This window comes from Triticum dicoccoides, chromosome 4B (genome assembly GCF_002162155.2).
Source record: "Triticum dicoccoides isolate Atlit2015 ecotype Zavitan chromosome 4B, WEW_v2.0, whole genome shotgun sequence".
NCBI lineage: Eukaryota > Viridiplantae > Streptophyta > Magnoliopsida > Poales > Poaceae > Triticum > Triticum dicoccoides.
Window position 1 is genome coordinate 448,666,182 of NC_041387.1, and position 11,669 is coordinate 448,677,850.

The following is an 11,669-nucleotide window of genomic DNA, read 5'->3' on the forward strand; positions in this document are numbered from 1 at the left end:
TTCTAAGCCGTAAAGCATGGTGCACTAAACTATCAAGTAGTCATCATACCGAGCTTTGCCAAACGTTCATAACGTCTGCATATGCTCCCGCAATAGGTACGTCACCTAGCGGTGCATCAAGGACATAATTCTTCTGTGCAACAATGAGGATAATCCTCAGATCACGGACCAAGTCCGCATCATTGCTACTAACATCTTTCAACATATTTATTCTCTAGGAACATATAAATAAACGGGGAGCAACATCGCGAGCTATTGATCTACAACATAGATATGCTAAATACTACCAGGACTAAGTTCATGATAAATTAAAGTTCAATTAATCATATTACTTAAGAACTCCCACTTAGATAGACATCCCTCTAAGCATCTAAGTGATCACGTGATCCAAACCAACTAAACCATGTCCGATCATCACATGAGATGGAGTAGTTTTCAATGTTGAACATCACTATGTTGATCATATCTACTATATGATTCACGCTCGACCTTTCGGTCTCAGTGTTCCGAGGCCATATCTGCATATGCTAGGCTCGTCGAGTTTAACCTGAGTATTCTGCATGTGTAAAACTGTCTTACACCCATTGTATTTGAACGTAGAGCTTATCACACCCGATCATCATGTGGTGTCTCGGCACGAAGAACTTTCGCAACGGTGCATACTCAGGGAGAACACTTATACCTTGAAATTTAGTGAGAGATCATCTTATAATGCTACCGTCAATCAAAGCAGAATAATATGCATAAAAGATAAACATCTCATGCAATCAATATAAGTGATATGATATGGCCATCATCAACTTGTGCCTTTGATCTCCATCTCCAAAGCACCGTCATGATCACCATCGTCACCGGCGCGACACCTTGATCTCCATCGTAGCATCGTTGTTGTCTCGCCAATTATTGCTTCTACGACTATCGCTACTGCTTAGTGATAAAGTAAAACAATTACAGGGCGATTGCATTGCATACAATAAAACGACAACCATATGGCTCCTGCCAGTTGCCGATAACTCTGTTACAAAACATGATCATCTCATACAATAAAATTTAGCATCATGTCTTGACCATATCACATCACAACATGCCCTGCAAAAACAAGTTAGATGTCCTCTACTTTGTTGTTGCAAGTTTTACGTGGCTGCTACGGGCTGAGCAGGAACTGTTCTTACCTACGCATCAAAACCACAACGATATTTCGTCAAGTTAGAGTTTTTTTAACCTTCTCAAGGACCGGGCGTAGCCACACTCGGTTCAACTAAAGTTGGAGAAACTGACACCCCCCAGCCACCTGTGTGCAAAGCACGTCGGTAGAACCAGTCTCGCGTAAGCGTATGCGTAATGTCGGTCCGGGCCGCTTCATCCAACAATACCGCCGAACCAAAGTATGACATGCTGGTAAACAGTATGACTTGTATCGCCCACAACTCACTTGTGTTCTACTCGTGCATATAACATCTACGCATAAACCTGGCTCGGATGCCACTGTTGGGGAATGTAGTAATTTCAAAAAAAATCCTACGCACACGCAAGATCATGGTGATGCATAGCAACGAGAGGGAGAGTGTATCTTCATACCCTTGAAGATTGCTAAGCGGAAGCGTTTATCAATGCGGTTGATGTAGTCGTACACCTTCACGATCCACCCCGATCAAGTACCGAACGTACGACACCTCCGCGTTCAGCACACGTTCAGCTCGATGACGTCCTCGCCTTCTTGATCCAGCAAGACGGGTGAAGTAGTAGATGAGTTCCGGCAGCACGACGATGTGGTGCCGGTGTTGGTGAAGAACAATCTTCGCAGGGCTTCGCCTAAGCACTACGGAAACTATGACGAAGGATAAACTAGAGGGGACGGGGTTGCCGACACATGGCTTGGTGTTTCTTGATGTGTCTTGGGTGCTAGCCCTGCCCCTCTATTTATATGTTGAGCCCTAGGGTCAAAACTTGGAGTAAAAGCCTCCTCAAAGTCGGTTTTGCCCGAAAGGCAAGAGTCCTTCTCGGACTCCAGGGCTAGACGCCAGGGTTCCTGGCGTCTACCCCTAGACGCCAGGGTTCATGGCATCTAGCCTCTAGACTTCGCAAAACTTCCTTTTGCACTTTCCAAAAGCCTCGTGGGCTTTCCCCTTTGGCCCAAATAAAGTGTTCTCCTACCCAAACATTTTGGGAGACATTCGGAACCCCTTCCGGTGTATTCCGGAACCCTTCCGGAGACCAAACACTATTATCCCATAAACCAATCTTTACCTCGGACCATTCCGGAGTTCCTCGTCATGTTCGTGATCTCATCCGGGACTCCGAACAACATTCAGTCACCAGCATAAATAACTCATATAATACTATATCGTTAACGAACGTTTAAGCGTGCGGACCCTACGGGTTCAAGAACTATGTAGACATGACCGAGACAACTCTCTGGTCAATAGCCAATAGCGGAACCTGGATGCCCATATTGGCTCCTACATATTCTACGAAGATCTTTATCGGTCGAACCGCATAACAACATACGTTGTTCCCTTTGTCATCGGTATGTTACTTGCCCGAGATTCGATCCTCGGTATCTCAATACCTAGCTCAATCTCGTTACCGGCAAGTCTCTTTACTCGTTCCGTAATGCATCATGCCGCAACTAACTCATTAATCACAATGCTTGCAAGGCTTATAGTGATGTGCATTACCGAGTGGGCCCAGAGATACCTCTCCGATAATCGGAGTGACAAATCCTAATCTCGAAATACACCAACCCAACAAGTACCTTCGGAGACATCTGTAGAGCATCTTTATAATCACCCTGTTACGTTGTGACGTTTGGTAGCACACAAAGTGTTCCTCCAGTAAACGGGAGTTGCATAATCTCATAGTCATTGGAACATGTATAAGTCATGAAGAAAGCAATAGCAACATACTAAACGATCAAGTGCTAAGCTAACGGAATGGGTCAAGTCAATCACATCATTCTCCTAATGATGTGATCCCGTTAATCAAATGACAACTCATGTCTATGGCTAGGAAACTTAACCACTTTTTATTCAACGAGCTAGTCAAGTAGAGGCATACTAGTGACACTTTGTTTGTCTATGTATTCACACATGTATCAAGTATCCGGTTAATACAATTCTAACATGAATAATAAACATTTATCATGAAATAAGGAAATACATAATAACTTTATTATTGCCTCTAGGGCATATTTCCTTTAGAAGCAGAGTTCGTGCTTTGTGCTAGGCATCTGAAACCTACATTTTTTTGTTCTTGAACCTTTATTCATTTTTTATTTGCACTAGGATACTATTTTCCTTTTGTTTTTGTTGTGCTATAGTGGAACTTGATCCATCTTTAAATCAAATGGAGATTTAGCATGAGTTATATTTGGCTCAATAATTATACACGACTTTCTAGTATCAGCCTATAAAACTAAAATCCATAGGAGAAATAATTAGGATTTCCTATTTGTCGTGCATTGTGACCAATTGTCCACCAATCTCACAGGAAAGGGAGCAACCGAACATGACATGGGCTGGTCCCGTTAGCAAATGTATCTGCTTACGGTTTTGGGAACATTCAAAGTACATTATTTTACATTCGCTTTCTTGTTGTTTCTTTTTTCCAGTTTCCTTTAATTTTCAAAATTTATCCAGAATTAAAAAAATTAATTTTTGAAAAGTTGTTTCACAAATTAAAAAAGATTTTTCGTTTTAAGAAAAAAAGGATTTTCCTAAGCAAATCGTTTTTTAAAACCTATGCACAAATTGACAATATTTTTCGCAGTTTCATAAAAAATGGTGTTTTAATAAAAATTAGGCTTCCAAAAATGTCCCTGAATTTTAAGAAATGTCTGGAATTTCAGAAAAAATGGAAATTATAGAAATTATCAAGTTTTCAATATTTTCCAATATTTCTAAAAGTGTTATTTAATATATATTACCATTTTTTAAAATTTGTGTAATTTGAAAATGTTCGAAAATTTCAATACTTAATCGAAAATTTTAAAAAATGACTTTTCAATATAGAAATAGACTAGAAAAACTGGGGAAAAAGGAAGGTAGATGTGCTAGCTCAGTAGTGGCTCACTACAGTAAATCACTGACAGGCTGGGCACTCAGCTACGCCCCTGTGTGAAAGCTAGACTATTTGCTGCAGTGAGCGGCAAATAGTAGATCACAAAAAATTGAACCAAACAACTAAAAGAGATGACTGGAATTCTTCTAGATTCACCGAACTGATAGTCTTTAAATTGAATCTCAACATAAGTGATCTTTTCTGGCTAGGATATCTGCAGTCACCGTCCTAGCTTCTGAACAAATCTGAACATAACCTTCAAAATTTGTTCCACAAATTCAAAAATGTTTGTATTATTAAAAATGTTCATGTTTCTAAAAATTATTCGGAATTTCAGGAAAAAAACTTAGTTTTCAAAATTTGTGCAAAAAATAGAAATAGCATTTTCATAAAAAATCCTAATTTTAAAAACAATCCCAAATTTAAAATGTTCAGAATTTCAAAAATTATTCAAGTTTCGAAATTATTTCGATATTTAAGAAATGTTCTAAAAAATTAAGAAATGTGCTTTAATAAAACATTCAAAATTTGTACGGGATGTTACAAAATTTAAAAAATTGTTCGCGTTTTAATATAAAACAGAGTAAAGATAAAAGTAATGGCACAGTAGAATTGTTTTAGGCGTTGCTACAGTAGTCTTTTAGAAATTGCTACAGCACATGTGTACTCTACAATAGCCGCTCGCTACAGTAAATTCACTGACGGGCCGGTCATCCAGTGACGCCCCTGTGCGAAAGCTCGACTATTTGGGGACTAGCCCAAATGTCACTACCGACTGGATCAATCCGTCATGAGCGCAACATGGCCACATCCCCCGAGTGTGGCCTATGCGATGAGGAGTATGACTCTTGGCGCCACTCCCTTTTGAGTGCAGGATGGCATGCTGCGTATGGGCGCTTTGTGGTGAGGAAATTGTGGAGCACTTGATATCAAACAGGAGTGATGACGCACGGCTATGGCTCTTCTGGCTATTCGAATCAATGAACCAGCAGGATCTTGCTAGGGTTCTAATTACTATGTGGGCCATTGGTGGGCGCGGAGAAGGGCGATCCATGATGATGAATTTCAGAGTCCATTATCTACCATGTGTTTTGTCAACAGGTACCTGCAGGATCATGAGATTGCCTCCAAGCGAGTTCCTACAGCACATGCAGGCGATGCAAAACCAAGAGGCCGGAGATGGATCCCACCCGGCGAAGATGCGGCAAAGATAAATGTTGATGGAGTTGTTTCCCGCACAGGAAGGACTGGGGCATGTGCTGCTATATGCAGGGCCAAAAATGGATGCTATATTGGCTCATCAGCGGTTGTTTTTGCAGGCCTAATTGATGCAACAAGTTTGGAAGCTTAAGCATGCAACGAGCCCTGGCTCTTGCTCAAGATCTCCTACAATCACATGTGATGGTAGCTTCGGACTGTTTGCAAGTCGTCTCAGACATAAATGGATCTGCACATTCTTCTTCTTATGCTTTTGTACTAGATGAAATAATAGTTAGAGCTTTAGATTTTGTTAAAATTACTTTTCGGTTTGAGAATAGGGAGGCAAATGTTAAGACGCATGCCTTGGCAAAGGCAGCCTCGACACTCCCTGTTGGTCGACATGTGTGGCTAGGGAATTTACAAGACATTATTTGTATTCCATCGTTTTTGGTTGATGAATAAAGCCCTAGTTTCACCTCAAAAAAAAATGCCGAGTCGAGCGGCAAACAGGAGGTCCTAAAAAATTGAACCAAGAAACTAGCTCCCTCAGCTGGAGAACCGAAGGCTTAAAAAAGATGACTGGAATTCTTCCAGTTTCAGGGAACGATCTTCTTTGGCTAAGATGTCTCGAGAAAAAGAACATCTGCACACTGTCCTATGTTCAGAACAAATCTGGACTCGGCCATCGTCTGAACACTCTACCAGTTTTGCTTCTTCAATCTTCTCACTGTCTGGACCTTTGAATATCTGGTATGCCCCTTAACCCTCTACGTCCTGACGCACAAGGAAGAATCTGTTGGCATGTTGCTGGTGAGAGGCGTCCCGATCCGGCTACCCCACGAGGCCACGACGCACCCATCCATCCGTCCACACGCAGACCACGCTACAGAACTTCACCAGCTGTATCGTATCGGCGCCGATAACCACAGATAGACCGGAGATAGTCACGTCGAAAACGAAGGGCGCGAGCAAATCCGGCGAAGGGGAGACGCTCGTTTCTGAGCCAGCATGACGACGTGTCGTTAAAAGAAGCCAGAAGCCGGCGCACTTGCGGGCTGTCGTCGGACAGGTGGAGCATTTGACGTGTAAACCATTATTAGAAGAAAAAAAGCATTCAGAAAGATTTCAGGTAAAGGCTGATTCCGAGACCGGGTGAGCGATAACGTGGAGAGTATATTCGAGAGGGATACCATGACGGGATCAGCACTCGGTGCATACTCCTGCGACGACATAATGCACCAGCGGTTTGGAGTATAATACTCCCTCTGTAAACTAATATAAGAGTGTTTAGATAACTACTTTAGTATTCTAAACGCTCTTATATTAGTTTACGGAGGGAGTAATTAATAAGAACCTGGGGATAGTACAGTACATCATCGAGGAAACAGCTGCGGCTGCATGTATGTACGATACCATGCGCTGACAGGCCGTACAGGAAAGTGACAGAAACCAAATTTACCCCTACGGATATTATTTGGTTATATAAGGCCACGAAACAGCCTAACACTGTACGGGTTCATAGTACTGCCATATGCATACATAGCATAGTGCTGCAAAATTTGACCCTCGGCTCCCTCTATTTATCGGTCCTTAAAGAATGCAAAGGGCACCTTTTCTTCAGTCATGGGTCGAATTGTTCCACAAGCAACAGGAGGAGCTTATCCAGTTGAGACAGCAACCAGGAAAAAGTAGTACTCCCTCCTTCCATCTATATAGGGCCTAATGCATTTTTCGAGGCCAACTTTGACCAAATATTAGAGCAATAATATATGACATGCAACTTACACAAAGCACACCGTTAAATTCGTATGTGAAAGGAGCCTTCAATGATATAATTTTCACATTGTGCATGTCATGTACTATTAATCTTGTCAATAGTCAAAGACGATCTTAAAAAACGCATTAGGCCCTATATAGATGGAAGGAGGGAGTAGCGATATTACTGGAGTATTATTTACACAGGGGAGCCCAGTGTGCCAAATAATAATAAGCACTCAACAATCTGAGAGCTTATCAAAAACTCCTCCTACTCCCGGCCCCGGAGCCGGGTGGAGCGGCCACACAGGGCAGAGGCGCACCTTATAAAGCGGCCCTAGAGAGGGGGAAAGGCCGGCTTATCGAAACGTGCAGATAAGAGGGGGCGCGCATATAAACATACGCACGCACGCCCAGCAACAGCAACACAAAAGGTAAACAAAAAACAAAACGACGGCGCCAAGTTGCCACATCGCAACGCCATCCTTCGCAGGTCAACAGGATTGGATTAACAAATGATTATCGCCGATAACACTAATCGCAAGTGGATATGCGCGAGATCCTCAGGCCTCAGCGCAGGAACAAACATCGCCTTTCTTCAGTCGTATCCATGCGTCAAGGAATTACTCAATATGGGACGGAGGGAGTATAATGCAACCCGACCGGAAATGACACCGGTGTTGGCTGTCTATGTCATTTAAGACCAATCGGTGGTGAAACCGAATCGCCTCAAAAGGAAAAATCATGGAACACACCAACTATAACCCACCAACTTGCAAGATAAGATGACAACGATGCTGCTCACCCTGCATCTTGTACCTCATTTACTCATCCACATCGTCAGTGGTTCTAAAAAGAAGATGCAGGGTGAGCAGCAGCTGGCAGTCCCAGGGCAAAAACTTATTAGCAAAACAGTTGCCATAGGACACCAGAATAGGTAAAATACCTCCAAATGGGGCTAATCCTATCCTTGCAGATACTTGGCTTCAGCAAAAGAAAAATGCAGATACAACTCGGCGTTGCGAACACTGCGATCACTTCGGCTGGGGTTGAAGTTGAACTGAACATAATACCCAAGCATATGAAAGTGAATTCAAATTACTACAGCAGTGCACATAACTGATAAAGACTAAAATCTATATTGATGACGGATTGTTTACACTGGTACCTTCAAACAATTGCACTCGCCTTCCAGCAATTTCCTGGAAAGCGTTTGAATGCTAATAAAAACAATATAGTACCCACAAAACATGGACAAATCCTAGAAACACTTGCATGAACTCCTTTCCTGGATGAAATTTTCAGGAACACCCACAAAGCAGACTTCTCACCAACCTATGAATACTGACCATAAATGCCTAAACAGAATGCTCACCAGAGTAATGCACAGATGGAAGCACATTGAGCAGGGCGGCAAACCTTTCATACAAAGAAAAATTCCACAAAAGCAAAAGATAATACACAAGGTACTCCCCAGCAACGATACCAAAACATAGAGCGAGTGAGTAATCCAGATATGTTCCTTGTGGCTTGTAGCATGCCCCTAAATTTCCACAGCTGCCAACTTCCAACTACCAGAATGCTTCAATCGACTAGGACTGCTCCGTCACAATTAGCAAAACTGAGCTGCATTTGTTGTATGGTAACATCCACACCTTGTCTCCCCGCATACTAGAGGGTTAGCAGACAAGACAGCAAAGAATCAGTCAAGAGCAGCTGACAATAATGGACACTCTAACTACTACATGAACATCTATCACACACCTTCAACATGTTTTCATTGGCACCATGATGAGGGAGGCCTCAGGGACACACGGACTTCATGTTCTTCAGGTCCAGCACGGTGTTTAGGGACAATAATCTCTAGGCCTGTTCCTGATTCATCACAGTATGCTTCCAGAGTAGCATCTTCTGGGATCCGGGTAGGCAGTGGAACTTCCCGGATGAACTCCCCTGGTGGACAATGCTCAGGTGAAGGATCCGTCAACTTGAAGGTCCGATCATGTCGCTTCAAGAATGGCATCCGTCCGACACTAGTGCATGATACCTTGACGACGCCATTCGTAAGAGTATTCTTCCAGGTAACCTTCACCTTCTGTATATCAGCAAATGGCAGGCTAATGATGATCAAGTAGCCCTTGCTATCTTCATATATTGTTTTTGCGGCAGTTACTGGCCCAGAAGCATGACGCATCACACCGGTGAAGTCATTCGTCCATGATGGCTCAAAAGTGTGGCTCACATCCATGTCCTGAACCTTGTCTGAATTTGAATTGCTGCAATCCTCTTCCATGGCAGAGGGGGAGGAATCCTTCCTACGTTTGTGGCACACGCCTGAGATGTCCATACCATCCCCAGAACCATGCTTTGATGCATGTGTTGACAGGTTAAGGCCAGAACCATTCAGCACCTTCTTGTGATGGCCATGTGAGGTGCACTTTGCTGGAGCAGCAGTTGCAGGCCTCTCGAGCTCAAATTCCGTGGTCGGCAGATTCCTCCATGATTCAAAATCATCCGCCTCAGTGGGAACCGAGAAATTGGCATCTCTCCCAGTGAGCTCAAACCACCTCTTCATATCAGCCTCAGGAACACCCACTAAGTTTGGTGTCCGCACAATCTCAATCCCATGAAGGCACTGCGGGTTTGACAACCCCCGGTAGTGCTTACGCTGCATCCGGTGTGAGCGCACAAACCCTTTGTCTGCGCTGAAAGGAAACTGTGGCTCCCCAAGGCGCGAGTGACCATTCATGAAGCTCCTCAGCTGCATCTTCCCCAGGGCATTCTCCGGCCGATCCTTAAACACCCACATGTACATGTTCTCCATGTCGTGCTGCACCAGGAAAGCATCCAGTGTGGCACTATTACCATTCCCAGCAGCAGTGGGTGCCTTGGCCTTGCTGCCCTTATCAGCCGACATAACCGGCTTGAAGTAGTGGGTGAAGAAGAACCATGCACCCCAGATGCTATCATTCCGCTTCACGCACTTGCGTGCGGCGCTGGAACCGGAGCTCTTGGTGTGAGACACATGGACAGTTGTTGTGGTGGACACTGGGGCCGAGGTGGCGGCGGCAGCAGCAGGCGAGTCCGAGTCATAGAGCTGCGGGCAGCCGAGGCCAACATCTAGCATGTCGACGTTGGATTCATGGAGGGTGGTGGTCTGCAGGGCCGGAGGGGGAGGGGACGGGTCAGCGGCGAGGGGAAGGTTGATGTCAGGGGGGGCGGCTGCGGCGGCATGGAGGCAGCGCTGGAAAGGGCCTGGCGGCGGGAGGAAGAGGTCGAATTCGTCGTGGGAGGCAGTGTCCATGGAGAGGAAGGTGGAGGGGCCCTGGTGCGGGTGGTGGGCCGTGGTGGTGTCCATGGAGAGCGCGGTGAGCAGCGACTCCCCCATGGAGGCGGCGGCGGCGGCCGTCAGCGGCGGAGCAGCCCTGTTCCAGGCCTCGTCCCCCGGCGGCTGCGCGTCGTCCGTGGCTGCGCTGGTGCCCAACTCTCCGGCGCTTCCGCCTCCACCGCCTCCTCACCGCGCGCTCCTCTCCTCCGAATCTCTCCACGAGCATCAGTTAACAGCCAGGCTTCACATCTCCCTCGCGTCCATCACACGGCCGGGAGGAGGCTCTCCTGCAAATCACACGGGAAAAAAGCACATCAATCAATCTCGCATTCGAAACCCAAATCTGACGAGAAATCCCACGAATTCGCAGGAAGGGAGATCCGGCCCGAGGAAAGCCGCGTACCTACGCGAAATCCAAGGGCTCCGCAACCCTAAAAATCGAAGAAGAACAACCCCGGCAAGAACGTAGCGCAGCGAAGGCCTCTCTCGCGGCGGAGTTGCAATCAAGCAATCAGTCGAAATCAAATCGAATTCCTGTTGAATGTTGATGAGCAGCGGGTGGGGGAGGTGGGAAGGGGGGAGACGGTAACGGAGGAGGGGGGAGTTAAAGGCGACGGTGGGCGCAGACCGGGGCGGGGGGCGGAGGCGGCCTCCCCCAGAAGGAGCCGGGACGAGGGGGAGGGTGGGGGGCCGTTACTTGACGGTGACGGCTGCCTGGGGCTGGGTGGGAAGGATTGGCTCGGCTTGGATCGGGAACGCCAGCCAGAGGAGGGTGAACGGGATCGACGGGCTCTCCTCTCCTCTCCTCTGCCCTCCTCTCTAGTCGAGTTTGGATTCTTTTGGGTTGCAAAAATATTGCTGTTTTGAAAATGGCACTACCGTGCTTTGTACAACTTTTTTTGTGTGGGGAAATTCATTGTTTGCAATTCCATGAAGAAAGTGTCTGACTTTTTTATTTCCCACTGCTCGCATTTTTTATGAAATTTGAAATATGTAACAAACTTGAGTTATCAGCATTTAATTATTTTCAGCTGATTGGAAAATATATTGTTTAAATGGATTTTATTCCGGACACACCTCATAGTTTTCGAGTTGTGAACGTGCATAAGTAGTTCGACTAGAATAATGGCCCTTTTGTTCAAACCAAAAAGGCACAATCTTTCTCCTTGATAGTTTGCTACATGTGTCACTATTAATAAGTACTATATAACAAAAAAGGCATTCTATTTCTTAATTAATAGTTTGCCACATATGTCATTATTAATGGACCCCAACGCATTTAGGGTTCCCCGTCAAAAGCCATTGAATCACGATCCAACATATGGCA

At 45.2% G+C, this 11,669-nt stretch overlaps 1 protein-coding gene across 1 annotated transcript; it reads right to left on the reverse strand.

The window, feature by feature from the left end:
* Positions 1 to 8,130: 8,130 nt before the first annotated feature.
* On the reverse strand, positions 8,131 to 10,945 carry LOC119290811. The gene is made up of 3 exons (XM_037569459.1): positions 10,746 to 10,945; positions 8,779 to 10,629; positions 8,131 to 8,685 (listed from the first exon to the last, which is right to left on the reverse strand). Exon 2 carries the CDS (start codon positions 10,400 to 10,402, stop codon positions 8,792 to 8,794), a length of 1,611 nt encoding a protein of 536 aa, XP_037425356.1. The 5' UTR covers positions 10,403 to 10,629; positions 10,746 to 10,945; the 3' UTR covers positions 8,131 to 8,685; positions 8,779 to 8,791.
* Between the last annotated feature and the right edge of the window lie 724 nt (positions 10,946 to 11,669).